General features: G+C 39.9%; 1 protein-coding gene across 26 annotated transcripts in view; it reads right to left on the bottom strand.

The window, feature by feature from the left end:
* NRXN3 (neurexin 3) overlaps window positions 1-20,028 on the bottom strand; it is a 1,029,877-nt gene that overhangs the window by 922,890 nt on the left and 86,959 nt on the right. For 22 of the 26 annotated variants that reach the window (XR_009727556.1, XR_009727557.1, XM_061367479.1 and 19 more), the window contains exon 4: window positions 13,622-13,651. The exons of the other annotated variants lie outside the window; for them this stretch is intronic. Coding sequence is in view for 20 of the 22 variants with exons in the window: in XM_061367479.1 (XP_061223463.1) it covers window positions 13,622-13,651 (30 nt within the window). In the remaining 2 variants the exon portion in view is untranslated. The remainder of the gene's footprint in view (window positions 1-13,621; window positions 13,652-20,028) is intronic. 26 annotated transcript variants of the gene reach the window in all.

The following is a 20,028-nucleotide window of genomic DNA, read 5'->3' as shown; positions in this document are numbered from 1 at the left end:
CTCTATCCTTTTGTACTTACTACCCAAAACCAGAGTAATTAATTTAGTTTCATGTAACATAAGATAGGAAAGTTATCACTGCTTCCATTTCACACATGGACAAGCTGAGGTTCACTGTAGGCAACCAGAACAGCCTGAAGCAAAATCAGAGCAACCAAGAACTGAACTGAGGACTCTAAGTCTTGTGCCTTAATATTACCTTTCCTTTCTCAGCATGCCCTCCTCCCAGGCTGAGGTGCTACTTTTCCATATTCAAGGGTATTACTTTCCTCCCCAGAGAGACCTGAAGGCTGAGCTGGCTTCTCTCTTCTTTCTCTTCACTTAGAGAGAAAAAAAAAAACAAAACCCCACATCCACAAATACCCTCCAAAGGCAGTCTTATTTAATCCCAGTGTAATTCTCACTGCTCTTTCTTAATCCTTTCACCTGTGAGATAATTGACAGCATTCTGGGAAGAACTCAATACTAATCATAGACTAGCATAAAAAGAGACAAAGAACCAGACAAAACAGACTAAAGGAAATCACAAGGCCTGAATTAACCATGCACATGCACATCCATTCCAGACGCCCTGCTGAACTAGCCTCTTTCACAACAGATGAAAGGTCTGCTAATGGGCCTGAAGAAGGCCATGAAAAGCCACGCCAGTAAAGGAAGGCTTCAGTCTCCTGTGTGTACTGGGGAATGAAACAACAAAAAAACTCAAAGAACCAAAATAAGTTACCAATAGTAATACCTAGCTGCCTAACATTCAGCAAAAAAATAATGTGTAATCTTTCCAGCTTGTTCTGTCCAGAAGACCAATTTTCATGGCAGATTCCTCTCCCACCACCTTATCTGGGACACTCCTCTCAGGTAACAGTACCTTCTGCTGCCCTACCCTCTGCTTCCCTTCTCATTCATTCCATTTGCCCACTCTTTCCACTACTGATGCTGTACATCCATCCTTCTTCCTCATAACTAAAAAAAACATTTCCATTCCTTGACTATTTAAGTACCTTCTTTCTTTTCCACTTGCCTGTAAAATTCATGCTTTCGAAGGAGAAACCCACATCCATGTGCTCAGATGTACTTTCCCAGCAAACTCCTTACACAGTGTACTTAGGGCACCTCTGCATTATGGGTTTTTTTCATTCCGTAGATTTTTGTCACACAGAATATGTGTTGCTCCCTTTGCAAAATATGATTGCAATTTTTACGGTCATGTACATGTTCATCAATAGATAAATACAGTTTTAATCTTCTTAGAGAATTGCTTTAGCAAGTAGAATCTAATTGGGAGACTCCTTGGTAGAACAAGCAAGTTATTTGGTGGTTTATAAGATAGATTGCACTGGTGCTTACAGAAACAGGAATGGATAAGAGAACTCTGACATTTATTGCCTGTTCTCCAGCTCTCTCTATCTCTCTGTGCTTCTGCTTATTCAACTGTAAAACAAGGAAAACAAATAATTAACCTTCTTACTGGATGGATGTGAAGCTGAATGATAATGTTTTGTACTCATTGTGTATTGTTTTCAGGACACTCTGTAAGCCTCAATGCAGCAGCCTCCTTGTGCAGTGGTGAAGGGCTTTTGTCCCCACTCCACTGTCGCAGAGGCACAAAAGCCCTGACAATTCACAGGGAAAGCAAGCTGCAGAATGAAGAACACACCTCTCACTTGTGAGGCCTCTCCATTAAGCATGACGCTATTTAGGAACGTATTCCAAGCATTTATAAGACACTTATTAGGACAGGAGGTTGGTGGGATGTCAACGCGCTACATGCACACTACCTATGACAAACAATCAGCACACAAAAAACTATTTTTGGGAGAGTCACAGACAGGGCTGGAAACAGCACAGGGGAGAAAAGCAACCACTCATAAGAGTGGAGGTCATAATTCAGCACCTCTTAAAATGAACTGCTGAGAAATGGCCAACTGGAAATCCCAGCAAACAGAGCTGTAACACACTCAAGGCCAGAAAGAAGGAATCAGTGTCTACCCACTGAGGACATCAACAGGGAAACTTGTAGAGAGGTTTCAAGCTCCCAAATCAATCAGATGGGAGAAGAGTCAGAGAGAAAGTGATTCCTGAATAAATTTCTTTTCAGTTATTTTTGGAAAAGAAGACAAAAAGGAGGGAGGTTGGTACATTGGAAAGTCGACAAAAATCATTATTCTCTATAAATTGCTTTGACATTGTATAGGCAGTGACCTTCACAGCACTACCAGTTTAATGGCATTTACTTCAGCAGTAGCTGATTTCACTATTAAACAGGGATGCATAGCACAAGATTACACAACTAAATCACTCTTGTAAATATTTAATATCATTGCCTTTCTTTTTTTCCCTTTTAACAAATCACTATCAAAGGCAGAGCACACAGTAGAAAACACATTTATTTATTCTATCCTGGAAAAAGCTTAGTGCTCATGCATTTTATCTATCTAGTTCTCCAAATGACTTTGACACTTGAAAGCCCTTGTGATCAAAACAGTCTGAAGGAAGGCAATTTTGCAACCATTTAAGAACTGATTTCATGCACTGATCAACATTTACCAAACTTGCCTGCTGGAACAGCACAAAGTTTAACTCAGCAGATTGATAGCAAACACCTGAAGGAGAAAATTAGTAAGAAAATATACTGGCTTAAATAGAAGCACGTTAGGAGACAAAAAGAAAGAAAATCAGACATTATCTCCCCACTCTTCTCTTCCCCCCAGCCAAGAAAAACACATAAAAGCCCAGTATTTCGGAATTCAAAGGGAACGGGCACTAACAGAAAAAAAGCTGCATTTTTGGTTGACAATATAATAAGCACCATCCACCACATAATACATTCATTCCCATATGGACATGCAGTGCACCACGGCAGGAAATGAAGCGTCCACAGATTTCTCTTAAAACACACCTATTTTAAAAAGATGGAGTCAATAGATAGAACAAATAAAGTGCAAGAATGTAGCAAAGAAATATTGCTAATGATGTCTCTTGTATCATATCTAGTAATGCAAAAATTGCCTGAGAAATTGAAACTCTAAGTCTGGAGTTGAATACCTTAAGTATAGGAAGTCATTTTTAAAGAGAGCCTCACAGTCTGTACATTCTGATTTTTCCAACTTTAGGAAAAGAATTTTTCCACAGTCTGGCATAAATGGTCTGTCACATTGTGACAAAAATTGTATTCTGTTCAAACTGCAGATGATCAATGCCAGAAAGTATTCTTTATGACAGCATTCCAGGAGACAAAGAACAAAAGTTATGTGTCTTTTCAGCAATTTAGCAATAGAGGAAACATAAATCAATGGATATTTAGGAACTGAACAAGTTCTGGAGGAAAAAAAATAATTTGGTAAAATGAAAGATAAAAACAGATGTAGAAAGCAGCTTGCCCTACATGCCTGCAGACTTCACTGAGACTGTCTGTGGAGTAAGACTATCCAAATTAAATATGTGTAGTTGAAAATGGCCAGACAAATATATTCTTTGGATGATGGAGTTGGTCAGTCCTGCAAGGCACTGGTGCCTGAAACACGTGTGCCCTTTGTCAGAGCCATGAAATGCAAATGCACAGCGATGCTAGGTGCTGTCCTGGCTTTTATAAAAGCTTGCAACATCTTTAATGCAGAACTAAGTGAGAGCCTGTAATCCCTGTGCTGCGATGCAGCAGTGTGCTCTCCCCTCGCAGGACAAGCCAACAGCTATGCAAGATCCTTTTATCAACATTCACAGGGCTGGAAAATAACTGTTCAGATTTTGATTCCCAACATTACCGAATTGCTCAAAGAACTGGCAGCTGAATACACATGTAAAAGACAAAGGTTCTTCAGTGATATTTATTCTAGCCAAGTTTTAATATTTCAAGGCTTATAGGAACTAACTCTTTACATAATCAAATGTAATTGTCTGATCCCAGCTGGTGATCAGCACATTCATCATCAACCTGGTCATTATTAATATACCAGTAATTAGAGGGAATAAAGGTGTGTGCTTTGTAACGCTGGCTTAATACAATTCCACCATACCTAACAAGACCACAGCTCCTTTTGAAATACAATTATTTTAACATTCAAATTACACATTTTTGTTACCACTGCTAACAATTAACAATCACAGAGCCATATGATTTTAAAACAAATACTGAAATGGGGCTTTTTTGAGTCTTCAGTGCAAAGAATTTGGTCAAAAAAGAAATCGTGTTTTGCTTTAGAAATAATCTGACCCACAAGCAGTTCCCCAATCAACCTGTGATTTGAGAGAAAAGCCCAATTAACATGCATGCAATTGACAGAATCAAATCGTAAACACTTACCTACATATACTACATTCTTCTTGCTCTACTGTAGGAGGAAAAGCGCTATCTCAGGCACCACAGTGTGGTACTGCTTGGCAAATGCTACTGACTTTTTTTAATGGTGACAACTGTGTACACAAATTCTCAAAGTACTCGTTCTGTTTAAAGCCTTTCCCCACAAAGTAGTGCTGGTAAGGACCATTTCTATTAAATGCTTTGCAGTCTTTTACTTTAGCAAGAGGCACATCAAGGCCATCATTTAGCAAAAATGATACAGAATACCTCGGAACAGTCTCAGAGCCACATTCTTCCCTGCGCTTTCTTTTACATCAGTGCATCTCCTCTGCTTCAATATCAGTTATACCACAATAAAATCCCTGCAGTGCAGTGAAGAATACCATTACATCAAGCATCTTGGTATATGAAGCATACCTACTATGAGACCAACATCTCACAGAAAATCCTGCTAAAACAGAATTTGAGATCTTAATCCCTGTAGGTACACAATACATTACCAGCTGCAAAAAATCCTTTCATTTCTATGGGCTTTGCCAGCTGTTTAGGGAGCACAATACCTTCAACACAGCAACTTGCAGGATAAGTCATCTGTAACGTAAATTTCAAAACAAAAAGACTTCAAAACCAATTGAATACGTTACAACCTGTGAGTGCTGGATTCACACCTGATTCCTTGCTATCTGTAGTGATGTTTTCTATTCTCTTCCCTTATATCATAGACTACCAGTACTGATTTCTATTTGGATATATGCATTCTGAACTATCAAGGCGCTTGAAACAAATATAGAAATGAAAGCCAGCATGAGAAGGAGCTCTAGCTCCATGGAAGAGGTAAGATCAAATAAATGAAAGGTGGTGAGTATCACAGGAAGATCAGTGAGTAGCAATGGTGCATTGCCAAAAACAGAATCAAAGATTGGAATACCGATGCGGGGAAAATCACACACCATTAGATATGACTTAATAACACACAGAGATGATACTGGGTGAGTTATAGCAGACAACTTGAGAAAGCATGACCTTCTTCACAGTAATAATTTTACAACCATTTGTATGGCATGTTATCCACTAATCTCTAGTCAAAATATTTACTGTGTGGTAAAACACTGCAAATAAGGGTGCTGCTTCTAAGTGCTTACTCTTAATGCATAAGATCCAGCTTACACAGCACATACTTTCTGAAGTGTTAATACCATAATGTTATCACTGTTGTCCACAGAAGGCCACAATGAGCCTTAAAACAGGAAACTCCCCTCTTCCACTGGGTTTTATTTTTTTGCAGGGCTGTCTGATGTGTGTGACAAGGGTCTATTTCAGTTTCTGACGGCATTATCACCACTTTGCTGCATTACCATAAAGCCCAGGAAATAAGCTATTACCCACCATCACTCCTCCGAATGTTATCACAGAGAATCATGTATTCACAAAACAGCATTAACTGTGAGAATTAGAGTCCATTTAAACTGCAGCTGTTCCTTCATTCCTAAATAGGTTCTTAGACCAAAACTTCTCGCTGACCAACCTCATTACCAAATGTCCCTTTCAACTGGAAGAAGAAAAAGACCACTTTAAAAAACTATGGTTTACAGATACCACTCCTTCCCTGTATTATGACAACCAGGTAAGTAATATTAAAGTTAAATTTTTTTTTTCAAAAAATACAGTAGACATTTTAGCTTTTAGAACTGTGAGCTGAAAATTTACCTCCAAATCATCTCTGGCAACAGAAATGAACCTCTAACTTTGATTTTGTATTTCTAGATTATCTCATTTTCAGAATCTGAAGCTTCAACTATTTAGGGGAAAGATGTCTGTTTATTTTTAATAATAATACTAACTCTGCAGGAAGGGCTTTCTTTTAAATACAAAACCTAAATCCTGGATCTAATATACATGCTGGTGTCCTTTCAGCTCTAAACCCATGCCCTAGAAAAACCCACAACCTATATTCTGCTATTATCAAAGAAAACGTTGCTTATTATGTTCCATTTCCTTCTCTGCTTCTTTGCCTCTTTGTTACTGTCCGTTGGAAGGACTCCAATATGCAGGGAAAAAACACTCTGAAATCTAAGCTGAAAAACCTAAATGCCAAGAAAAGGCACAATGTCTCTTTAAGAGTCAACAGTAAATTAACTTGCCTATAAGAGTGCAATAATTAGCAGTTAGTAGCTTATTAAAAGGATGGCAAAGGCCAAGCTGCCATCTGGGATCTCCAGTTTCTTGTGATTGTTATTATGTCAAGATGTGCAACTTGCATTAGCTTTCATGTCACTGTGCTTGTCCTTACTTTCCATGTAAATTTTAATGAAAGATACAGCACTTAAAAAATCAGATGTCCATCAAAAGTGCTATTAGTCTGCCTTTTACAAAGCATATGGACTGTTTTGCTACCTCTGCATCTCTACACATCACTGAATGTCTCAAATGAAGAAAACAGCTGAATTAAAAAAAGCCTTTTAATGATATCAATTAAACACTCTCTCTGGGCAGAGTGAAACCTGAGCCTCATCAATACCAGAAGACTACAATACAGCATAAAAGGACAATATTTTAGCTCCTGTTTGCACACAGCATGACCACAATGCCTTTAACTCTCACAGGAATCATTCTTCTTAATAAAAATGAAAGCCAATGAAGCTGTTTATTCAGATGTTAGAGAGAAACTGCTTTTAAAATAAGGCAGAAAGAAAGCGTATGAGAAAAAAATAAATTGCTTATGAACTACAAAATACGTAACACGTTATGAAATATTTTATTTAAACACATTATTTGTAAACACACATGCTCATATGCACAAGCAATAAATAATTTACAGAAACGTCCTGTTTATTTTCTCATTTGTCTATCTTCATAAATATATTACGAAGAGGCAGAAAAAGAAAAAATGTTTCCAAGATATCTATTGCTTTGCATTAGCTGATATTCAACATTTAAGAGGCTCCATTCACTGAAGTTCAGAAAATGTCATCACCTCTGGAATATAAAGAAATAGGATGAATGCCTTGCAGAAATGTCCCCAGTATCTTACATTCGAAATTCAGCAACTATCAATCATCTCTAATTAGGCTTATAAGAATTACATCGAAGTATTTGTTTCTTCCCTGAATAAATATAAAACCAGCAACAAAAATTGGCTTACAAAAAATTATTCCAGGAGAAGGACATCTACGTTCAAGGGGCACTGATTCTATTAAAAAGGTTTTGCAAATTGGGTATTTGCTAACCATAAAGTGAAATTATTTATTTTTTAATCAGTCATTATGAGGAAAGTTAAAACCGAGAACCACCATCCTTCTAATAATACAGGATTTTCTTCCCACCAAAACAAAACCAAACCCAATACCAATATTTTCAAAGTATTTATGAAAGGACTATAATTGTAGAGACCAAATCCATACAATAGTCACATTTAAAACCCAAATATTAAGACATTTTATAGGACAAAGCCAAACTTAAAAAACACTGCCAAGGCTGGCAAGATTAGTGTAGTGCTGTTTCTTCTGCCTGTGTATTTAGATATTTATAGATAACAAATGATTTGTTACTGAAGTTTCACTTGAACATTTGCATAAACTCAGATGGACTTACTCACATCACTTTGAAAACACAGAATCATTAAGTTGGAAAAGACCTTTAAAATCATTGAGTCCAACCATTAACCTAGCACTGCCAAGTCCACCACTAAACCATGTCACTAAGCATCACATCTACATGTCTTTTAAATACCTCCAGGGTTGGGGACTCAACCACTTCCCTGGGCAGCCTATTCCAATCCTTGACAACCCTTCTGGGGGAGAAATTCCTTCTACCATCCAATCTAAACCTCCCCTGGCACAACTTGGGGCCATTTCCTTTTGTCCGATTGCTTGTCACTTGGAAGAAGAGACTGACACCCCACTTGCTCAAGCCTCCTTTCAGGTAGTTGTAGAGAACATTAATGTCTCCACTGAGCCTTCTTTTCTCCAGACTGAACAATCCCAGTTCCCTCAGCCTCATAAGACTTGTACTCCTGGCCCTTCACCAGCTTCATTGCCGTTCTCTGAACCCACTCCAACAACTCACTCTCTTTCTTGTAATTAGGGGCCCAGAACTGAAGAGTATGTGAGGTGTGACCTCACCAGTTCTGAGTACAGGAGGACAATCACTTCCTTAGTCCTGCTGGCCACACTGTTTCTGATACAAGCCAATACAAATCCTAATGGTATTACTGGTGAAGAACTCCTCAAAATTATTTTCCAGATCAGTAAGGTCCAGTCACTTTTTTCTATCTGAGCCTGCAAATGCTATTTATTTTTTCTGTGCCATTACCTCTTGATCAATATTATTGAACAATTCAAAGAAATAACAACCTCACGCTGTTCACTAAGAGCAATGTTGAACATTACAAGACTTAAAAGACCTACTTGTGTTAAAAGCAATTAGGACCAAGAGATAATCTGATTTTGCAATGCTGAGAACCACATGTGGAATTTGCCAGCAGCCTTTGGTCTACACAACATGCATTAAAAAGTGTTCCACCCATGAAATATGTGAGTACTCCCTCTTTTCTCCCTGAGAAAAAACCTGCTACACATTGAAAATGAGTGTGCAGCTGTGCAGTTTTTCATCCCCAGCACAGTTACCGTTGAAGGGAAGGAGGCCACTGCCATAAAGGAGAAGCGAGAATCTGCAGACTGCATAGGCGCTACAGAGGTGTACTGTGGACAGCAAGAAACCATCCACACCTCACTGGCATCCTTTGTGTTAGAGAGGACATTTGGGACTCTTCAGTTACTTGTGTGAATCTTGGCCCACTAAAGTCAACGTGAATTTTGCTAAAATACAGGACTTCATTCACCAAAAATAGCAGAGTCTCACCAGGAATACAGCCAATTTCCTTAGGGGGCATGAACCTCAATGGAAGCCAGATTAAATTATATTATAATAGATTATATTACTGCTATACACTGTGAAGAGCTTCTATGAAATCAAATACATCATACCCTTTGGCTATGTGGCATGAGCCAGAGTGGCTGCCTGTTTTTACTGAAAACTACAAGAATGCCAAAAAAGATGAACTTTCCAGGTACAATCACTAAGGCATCCGGTACCACCTTCTCTGTGAGCTGAAGGCCATGTGTGGGGTCAAAATTACACCACATGAGCCCTTTGAATATATGCCATTTTTCATACAGAGTGATGGCTATCTGATGAAGTCATTTGCTGTAAGTAGAGCTAAAAAGTACAAGTAGCTGGGAAGTAAAACAACATTTTCACTCAATGACACAATAAATTAAGTTTCAGTGCATAAGAATGAATTGTGGACTATATATTATAATGCTCATTCCTACAGGCTCAACTGGGAGCTTTGCTTCAGAAAAGACTTACAGTTTAGTCCTGCACAGACTGGCCTGTAGCACAAATGCCACCCAAGAACAGAAATGAGCAATATGAGCCAATATCACACCACCCGAGTCTCACCCTGATTTGCATCGACTCTTAAATCACACTAATCCATACATCAGCTAACTCAATTATTGCCAGCTGTGTTGAGGCACAGTAACATTTTGTATGGTGTGCTTCGAGCTTTAGGTTCTCACATTTTCTACAGTGTATATATGTGATTATTATGTTATGATGTTCACAAGACACAAGAAGATAGCTCTGAGTATAGCTTATGTATTATCCTCCACCACCCAGCTTTGGATAGAAAAGCTATGAAATTAATAGAAAAGCTATGAAATTAATTACTGGAATTTTTTTTCAACCTCAAGAACAAATAATACTGGTTACATGATGCACCCCATCACAGAAAATTCAACAATATAAACTTGTTAGAAGAAAGCAGGGCACCTGAAAGGGGAATTAGATGAAGAGAAAGTATTTAATATGCCATTGTCCTCCAAAGAATTCAGGCATCACAGGAACAATCACTGAGCATAGGCTGCTTGTGCCTCGAAGGAAAGTTATTATGAACAAATCCTGTGAGTTCTCATATCCTCCCAAATTCATAGTAGCACAATTAGTCATTTCATCCCCCAGTGTCTTATTGGCATGGGCACACCCAACATCCTCCGACCTGTTCAAATTATGATGATCAATAGATAGGATTCTTCAGCAGTGTCTTTGTTGAAAAGGAGTAAGCCTCAGCATAAAACAACCTGTTTGTCTATCTCATTGGAAAAGAGGGCAAAGAAAAGGATTTTCCTTGAGCTGTGCTTCTATTTATCAATTAATCTTCACCCTTCCCTCCAGTCCAGGAGACCCACAGCAAGTTTGCAGCATTTTGCCTTTTTGACAGTTTTGATTAGGGATGGATGACTGCTCTCTGCATGCTAAAGACAGGTGTGAACTGCTGAAGAGCAAGCTGGAGCCCCAGAGCAGCCTTACATGCCCTGTGCTGTACTGAGCTGCAAAGGAAATGGACCCCTCTGTTTAGCAGTGCTGATCATTTCTGTTTCCTCTGCAGCTTATTGCAACTCAATTTCTCTTTGAAAAACACCTTTTCACTAACAGAGAGGTTGGGAAGCAGAGCTGGGAGGAGAAATGATAGCTCAAAGACCTCCACTGTTGAAGGGTAGTGGACAAGCCCAAGTCCCACTTCCCAGCAGTGTCATCACTCCAGTGCAAAAGAGTCAGCTCTACCAGCTCACTGGTCTCTGGCTCTGTCTTTGACTGAACTGGCGGTCCCTTTGCACCCCAGCATCACCAGTTACAGACAGTCTGACATTGCACAGCCCATACTTGGTGTGAACAGGGAGAAAATAACATCTGTTAAGAAGGCCTCAAAGGATTCATCTTAATAAATATTTCTTCCATAATTCAACACAAAAGGTTAAGAGACTTAAAAGTAAAGGAATTAAATTCCAACATGAGCCACATTCATTAAAATACAATTTGTCCATTGGCAAACATTTTATAAGCAATGAAATGTTAGAAAGAATGCAATCTCTACCTTTACTTCTACCTACAGACAGGAAGGTGTGTGTCCAGTTAAGAAGATGAACAAGGGGGGTGTCCATCATGGAGGAGGCAAAAAGAGAAGAAAAGGAGGAAGCACAAAAAAACAGAAGATTATGTCACTGGCCATACTTGCAAATACAAGGAAATAAGCATATTTATGTAGCAACCAAATCCAAGAAAACACAATTTCAAGGGAAAACCAGGAGACAGACCACAACTGAAGCACAAAGCAAGGCTTAAACAACTAACAGTACAACCAGCAACTGCCTTGTTAAGCCCTTTGGCTTTAATTTGATTTTCTCCTGAGAAATGCAAACCCCTCATGCAATAGCACTACAGTGATATGCCTCATTCCACGTCAAAACCAAAATAGCAAGGAAAACAACAGAGTAGGACAGAAAAAAAAAATATCTCATGGTAATATATTTGCTAAACACATTTCACCTACCAGAGCTAATGTATTTGTATATAATGTTGACACTGCATATTTACTCACACATATACGTTTACATAGTTTATACCCATTATATTTTTATAGAGGGTAAATATTTATCAAAAGGGAATATCTGTGAGCTGGTTGGCAAAAAAAAAAGAGAAGCCACTGTTCCCTGATGCCTCATGGATAAATATGGGTGGCTGCAGTTGCCGGAAGCTGATAGTTTTCACATTTTTTTGCCAGGCAAGGGTGTATAGAAGGGCTGATGACAATCATACAGGCCTGAATAGGTCATGCAAGTCTTCACGAGCAAGCTGGGTTGCTACTTGCAATTTAAATGGCCAAGTGCATCTGTTTATATAATCCAGTGCTAAACCACAAAGATATGCTACAAAGCAAAGACTGCTACAAAGATATGCTCAGTGTTCCTGAGAATAAAAGTGGCAATGCAAGTTAGCTGTACTGATCCCTCACAACATGCCATTATCCTTTCTTTGTCAATGGCTTGCCATACTTAGCTGTATCCTGAGGAACTAGGACATGCCAAAGGGACCTATCTGCTGGATGCTCCTTCAACAAGTATGACTAGAGAGCCCCAAGTCCAACTGAGCAGTAAGGAGGGATAGAGAAGGAATTCAATGTTGCCCAGAGCTTAGCTAGATGCTTCACATGCCAAATACCACGGAATTGACATGCACTCAGAAAGAGCCCTCTTTACCTATCTTTCCCCAAATAGGGATGCTAAGCAGTACAGAAAGTGAAGAGTGAGCCCCAACTTCACTTCTGATTGTTTCCTAAGCTTTCATGACCTCAGAGGTGAAAGCTGTCTTGAACTACAGAATAAAAACTGATTATATCTTAAGCTTTTCTACATTCCACTGAGATACGCAGAAACTATATCTCTTTGATTCAACACCTAATTACTCTTGAGTCTTCAGAGGCACTACATTGCATCTTAATAACTCTTTGGATTGTCTAACTTCAGAAACGTGTTCACTTAATGGTAAAAGCACTACTGTGTACATCTAGCTTAGGAAAGCCCCAGCAGGATTTAGAGTCAAAATTCACATTTTCTCCCCACAGATAGACATCTGGTCTGGTCTTTCTAGTGCACCATGTGCACACACCTCACATTATACCTTCAACCATTTTACTGCTCCATTTGCAAGACTAGAATGCATTACCAGAGCTAACTCCACCACCAATGCTCCCTAACTTCTCCCCTGTCATGTTGGCAAGATACTCATGCTGTCAGAGAGAAACAGAATCACCCCTCTCCTCTCTTCACCTCTCCTCACCAGCTTTTGCTCGCCAAAATATGCCCATAATACAAAATGGGATTAATGATCCCATGATGTCACAGCCAATAGATCTGTAACACAGTCCCGGCTGAGGTACTAAAATGTGAACTCTGATATAGGCCTAGATCTCATTTGTAGCCTAAAGTGGGGGGAGCCCTGTTCTTTTCCTAAACCATCCTGATCTATGCATATTTGAATATTTTAAATTGCAGACACAGGACTTACAGGCCATTATATGCAATTTTCCTCAGGATTCATAATGAATTAGAATCACGCCATGAGGGCTATTTACTTTTTTTTTTTTAATTGCACTCTGGAAAAGACAGACCCACATTAAGGTCTGTATTTACCCTGCAGAAGTGGGAATCATTACAGCTGGCAAAACAAGAAGGAAATGGCAAAATAAAATAGTTGGTGGGCTGCATGAAAGGGGGATGCACACCTCTTTACTATCCACGGAGTTATTTCATGCTCCCTCCTGGGCACTTGAGTCCCAGGCTGACAAGTAGCCATAGCTCATGGGACACAGGAAAAAAAGCAGGCACTAGGCTTAGTTGCTTTTGTCATGCAAAGTCCAGACAAACAGCAGGGACAAAGCTCTTTCATTATCAGTGACTGAAACAAAGAGAAAATCAAAGGACTTACCTTGTTCATTCATCATCAGGTGTGAGAGGCCTTTGAAAGAGAGAGAAAGAGAGATAGGAAGTAAGAAAAAAACAACAAACCAGAAAAAGAAGCAGTAATATCCATGCACACTGGTCTTGCAATCCAATACTTCTCAGGATTGGAGCTCACATACTTGAGTGAGACCAAGTATGGATGTAGCATGCAGGACACAAACATATGCAGGTACTGCTTTCCACATTGAGCAGGAAAGCATCTGTCTTAGGTAGAAAAAAACTGTTAGTTGCAGAAGTGCATTTGACGTTCACCATATCCCTTGGGGAGTGACTCCGGAGGCACTGGACACCAGTACAGCTAAATGGGCTAGGAAAGCATTGGAGCTCTGCACGGAGCATTCACTCTGCTGGAGAGCTATAAAAATACTTCTCAGCTACAGATTTAAAATTCAAGGCTGCAGTGGTCAGTGAAAGGGAAGCCATGATCCCACCACATCTGCTACAGACAAAACGTGGGCTAAACACATACACACTCACAAAGCTATCCTCCTTCTTGAACGTGATGGCTTTGGCATGTATTTTTAGAGTGAATCAACACTGCTTGAATTTATCAGTTAGGCATCGGTATACCAGACCTGCTGAGGAGTAAAAAACTTACCTGTAACCCATTTTTAATACTACTCCAGTTTCTTTCTGGGGAGAACGAGACATTCAGCTTCCAAGAGCAGCACGTTCCTTTGTGACTTTATAGCTAAAGCTACTTTTTGGTTTCAGAAAGCAGCATAGCTCGCCTCAGCAGTGACAGCCACTCTGTAGATGAAGCTGTGGTGGTCACTTGGGCTGCTCCAGTCTCTGACTGATAACTCCCTCTGGCATACACCTTGTTTGTTTCAATTCAATTTCATTTCTAGCCTAAATTTTCAAATAGGCTAGAATCTGAACTACTGCTATGTTAGAATTTGAATACTGTACAACTGCATTCATACAAATATTGTTTCCATACTATTTTTTATGCCCAATCCATTAAGTCTCAACTAATCCATTAGTTAATTTGTGACACATGACATCACAGAACTAAGACAACAAAAATCAAGTCCTACCCACTCAAGCTCTGGGTGACCCCTTTCGGGCTTGATCCCCTGACCTTCTTCCCTTAACTTGATTCCTTCTCCACATCTACCTCTCGCAGCACTTAATATGCTAGGGATTTTGATTCACACACATGCACTCACACACACACCCTCCATCTTCAGTCAGTTTATTAATCAAACAGGGCTGTGACTTTTTTAATTTCACGGAGACTGAGAGGTCAAATGAACTTATTAGAATGAGAATTTTCAACAAGCAGCATGCTGAGTTTGAATTTGTTTATTCCTCTCTCTTTTTTGTATTTTCCTTTTGCGCCTGCTGGAGAAATCTAACATCCAGATCATCTCAAGAATACGTTCACCCACAGAGAACTCCAAGCCAGATAAGGGGATTAATAATTGTACAGTCTAAGGAATGCAAATATCTTAATGTTCTTAAAGATTAATGTGGATTTAAAAAAATAATCAGAAACACAACATAGGTTTAGATTTATTTTTTTTTTTAGCTATAAATAAACATAGCAGATTTGATACTGTAGGGCATATTTCTCGTCTAAATTACAAGATATAATTTTTTCTGACTCATTTTGCTCTGCTAGTACAGTGGGTTGAACTTGTCTCTACTTCTGACCACTGACCCCATCATTCTTGGTAGGAAAATCCTAGGTCTGACCAAACGGGCACTTGAAAGTCACTGTAAAAAACACTGCAAAAACCAAGATGACAAAAGTACAACTGTTAGGACCCACAAAGCACAGAGACCTTGTACCAGTGGTGAAAAAAGAGAAAAGGCAGGAAGGTGTCAGTATGACATGCAGCTGAAGCTGGCTGAACAGCAAGGGGACATCAGATCCTGAGCACAGATAGTTTCCCAAGGCCTGAGCCCTCATACACCATGGGGAAGGAAAGCCATGGCTAAGGGGCACAACACCAACAGGTGCAGCTGCTGGGGATGCACACTGATGGGGAGTCACACTGACAGGAGATGGGACACTGACAAAGAGAAACCTCCTGAGAGGGTTCAAAGCAAGAGCCTGTATTAAACATCCCAAATCATACTGCAAGATCCCTTCACTGAGTCCTCTGAATCCACTGGCCTCAGAGGAGCTACAAAAATCTCATAACGTAAGGAATGTCAACATCCATTTTGTCCTTATCACAGGGCAAATGCTGTGTGCCCTATCTGTCGGGCACATCAGCCAGGTGAAGCCTAGAGCCCTTCACCTGCAGACCAGGACTTGGAGTACCCCCCAAAGGTACCCACCATTCTGGCACGCGGGTTGGCCTTGGTTCAAATACCTGCAGAAGGCAGTCTCCCTAAGAAATGTTCTGATTCTTTCTGCTTCTTGACAAATTTGAACTATAACAGGAGCAGTGGTTATGGTACGTACACCTTGATTCTCCAGTCCCAGCTTTGCAATGGAAGTAGGGAGATTAATTAAAAAGAATGCCCCTCTTCCCCCAGTGCTATTTTTTCCTTTTGAAAGTAGGAAGAAAAAGGAGGGTGCACTTGGAGATAAAGCAAAAAAAATAATAATAAATATTATGTCTTAAGTTGTCCACTGACACAGGTCCTTATCTTAACACCAACAAAATTCCAGATTTGTTATTAGCTTGAATAATAATATAAATAATATCAGCTTTGCTCATCTGAAATTTTTCTTCCTTGTAATTTAAAGTAGGAGTGAAAATGAGTGTATTTATCTCCAACGAAATGTCATTAACAACCCAAACCTTCAACCATTGAGAAGTAAAACCTGTGACATTTGCGGCATGTTAACAAAGGCCCCAAATTAGTCACATAAAATCAACATAGGAAATGTGAACTGACATCATTGTCTCACATTTACATCAGTTTCAAGATATGACAAGATACTAAAAGCACTTTCAAATCATAAAAGTCAAAGTCATCTGAAGGTGACATGGAGCAGGACTTGCTATAGGATTACAGTAAACTAATGGGGCATCCAACAAAACAGTGCAAGAGGTGTGAGAATTGTTCAGACCTGCAAACTACACCAGATTTTGCCAGATCTGAGGGACATGTACCACCGTGCTACTGGGGCATCAACCATAAAAGCTAGGAAAGCTTTCAGCAAGGTCAGGATGCTTAATGAAGGGCATGTTATTCACATATACAATCACTGTCTGTGTCAACAGCCACCCCATTTCAGGGGAATCCTGTAAGAAAATCTGAGTGTCCACCTAAATCCAGGTAAAACATTATTTCCTTTTAATCTTAGATTTGTTCAACAAGAAACCCTGATTAAAGCCTTTCTGGGTACTCAGCCAGTGTAGAAGTGGGAAAAGGTGGACACAAACCTGCATGAGCCACAATGGTCAAGGAGTTGTGTGCTTTTTCTAAACCAATCTAGTCATTCTTACAATAATCTACTGGCTGGACATAACTGCTGCCAACAAAAATGGTGGGTAGCAAGTACTCCAGAAAAGGTTTAGGAAAGCCTCAAAACAAATAGCTTATCTGCCCACAAAGAATTTTTTGTTAAAGTCAGGAATCTGGTGACTTGCTTCAAATGTGAGTGGTAACAAGGACAAGTGCATGGCTTCAGAAAAAGGCTCTCAACAAGTCTCTTAGATAATGATAAGTATCTGCTTGTGCTCAGCCTCTGGAGCCCCAGCTCCTGCAGACTTTCAGCACTAATGTGAAGAGAAAATAGCCTGCTTCTTCAGAATGTTGGCTTGTTATTAAAATAATACATCCACTGCCAAGGGCAAGCACATATATAAATTCTGCTCTCTGGCCATGATTTATGCCTGCCACAACTGCCTCTTCCTATTTAGGTCTGGGAGCTTTTTTGATATTTCTTTAACCTACTACCAATATTATTTTCTTAAAGGTTAATATTAACCATCCTTAATCTCAACATAGCACTTCAAAGAACTACATTAGAAAAACCACAACTGTGAACCATCTATATTGAAATAGTAAAATGAACTGGTTCTAATTGTACAAAGTATCAAGGGCCAACACTGGATTCTTACGAAGCCAGAAGGACATTTCTAAAACTAGCTTCATAATACAGTGATATGAAAAAGCAATGTGGACGAACAGCAGTCTTCATCTTTAAGGATTTACCAGGGGCAATTTTCAGAGTGGAAAAAAAAATGAAGGAAACCTTAGAGGCAGTTTGAACCTCACCCCCACCACGGCTCCCAGCACCACATTTGGATACTTGGCACAAAACCCAAGAAGGTGGGGAGAACCCAGAACACTAAGAGTGACAACTGATTGCAACAACAAAGGAAGATGGACTCCTTCATCTAGTTAATTATAGGTTGTCCTGTGTTACTGGGCCCATGCTCTGGGAGTGTGCTCATGTGCCTGGGTGTGCATGCACTGCTGAATTGCTCTGTTAAGACGGGCAGCCTCAGTACTTCCCTTTCAATGATGCTGCCAGATTATAAACCCAAAAGCTTAATGAATGGGAAGAGAGACGCCAGGCAGCAGCAGCAGCCCAGCTCTCCCCAAGGACAGAGGATCCTTTCCTGGGTACCAGGCTCCATGACCCATTCAAACAGTAACAGGGCCAGGACTAATGTATGTCTGAAGGCAGGGCATCATGCCTCAAATGCTTTACAGAAGAGAAATCATGTAAAGGAAGAAAACACGGAAACCAGGGATTCTTGCAAAAATAAAATGACATCTATGGAGAAGAGCACTCTGATGAGTAATGGAGTCTGTTGTTTACACCACCTTTCCTAATTTCCTGAAACTAGTAACTCCTTATGAAACAGGCTTTTTTTCCTATATGAGCCTCCTAACTGAGGCTCAGATGGGAAGTTCCATCAGCAGTTCTCTTTTTTAGTTAGCAGGAGAACTGACAAGTCTCTCATCTTCTATGTGGTCCTTCTTAAAGAAGGCATCTTGAGGTTTTCTTAAACCAAGGAAGACTCCCTAATGGTCCCCATGTACCAAAAACAGCACAGCCAAAGGATGGGACTTGGAGGAAGAAACAAAGCCCTTGTCTTGAGAGATGTGAATAACAGAAGAAGAGAAAAAAATCATTCTAGTGGAATCTCTTACCCGATAGACAGGTCAGCTTTGCCAAGAGGCCTGACCTGATTCCTTGACTGCTGGCATACATGGTGCCTGTTTTTTCTAACTGGGCAAAGCTGCAGCACAAACTGGGGAGCAGTCATTTTTGTCTGATTCAGTCATGATATGCACAACAGCCAAGGGGCTCCTTGCAGGCCCCAGCAGTAAGGCCAGCCAGGAGTGCAGTTTTGTTATTGTAGCCGGAGGCCCACTTCCAATCCAATTACACACAACAGCTGTGCTAGCTCCTCTTTTCCATCCCCTTTGCTTCCTTGGCTATGTAGTTCCAGGATAGGTTTTGCTGTTATCCGGGGCAGTGAGTCAGGGTGAGTGGCACCTACTCTGAGTAATCAAAGCAATGAAAGCATGAGGTAGAGACCAAAGAGGAAGTAAATTACTCCAACATGTCTGGGCAGAAATAGTGATCAAACCATCCTAACTCATTTCCCCCATAGCAGAAACAGTATTCTGACACTGCACATGGCATGTTCCTATAAATATTCACGTAGGGAGAGCTGCAATGTCAGAATACTTGTAGGAAAGCTATTCCGTGCTTACACAGGGGTGTTTGAAAGCATCAAAATAAACATGAGAGTATTCACAACGACGGCCACATGCGAATGTGTGCAGGTTGCAAGACCTGAGGGTGAATGCATTTTATTGCTGGCGCATAAGATGATGTGTACCACTGCAAATCAAAGCACCTGATCAAGTGGGTGCACAAACTGGGAAAAGAAGAACTGTTAGGCACGGAATAGAATTCTTCAGCTTGGAAAAGACATCTCTGAGAACATATATGATAGAGCTAAAATCCCAAATAATGCAAACTATGTGAACAGGGAATATTTTTTTCCCCTATTTGTCAGAACGCAAGGAAAAAGAGTCACTAAATGAAATTCTCAAGTAACAGGTGTAAAAAATAAGTGAAAAGCACATTCCACATCTGAATGATTAAACAATGGGACTTGTTATCACAGGATACTGTGGAGTTAAAAAACATAAGTGGATTAAGAAAAAGACTGGGTATGTCCAAACAAAATACATCCAGCAACAACACCATGATCTTGATGCAGTATCAGGTCAGGAAATCCTTAAAACAGTGACTACCAGAAACCACAAAGGTGCATCAGGACAAAACCAATGCTAATGTAGTTTCTTAAACTTCTTCCATAGTTCCTATTTTCATAAAAGAATGCTTCTGAGCTAGATGAATTCTTGCTCTGACCCCAGTGATTACTACTGCCATATTGTTGCAAATGGCAACATGTTTCAGTGCAAGAGAATTGA

The sequence above is a fragment of the Neopsephotus bourkii genome, unplaced genomic scaffold (assembly GCF_033783945.1).
Source record: "Neopsephotus bourkii isolate Nb327-2 ecotype Australia unplaced genomic scaffold, CSIRO-AGI_Nbou_v1 NB_1376, whole genome shotgun sequence".
Classification (NCBI taxonomy): Eukaryota; Metazoa; Chordata; class Aves; order Psittaciformes; family Psittacidae; genus Neopsephotus; species Neopsephotus bourkii.
This window is presented reverse-complemented; position numbering and strand designations above follow the sequence as displayed.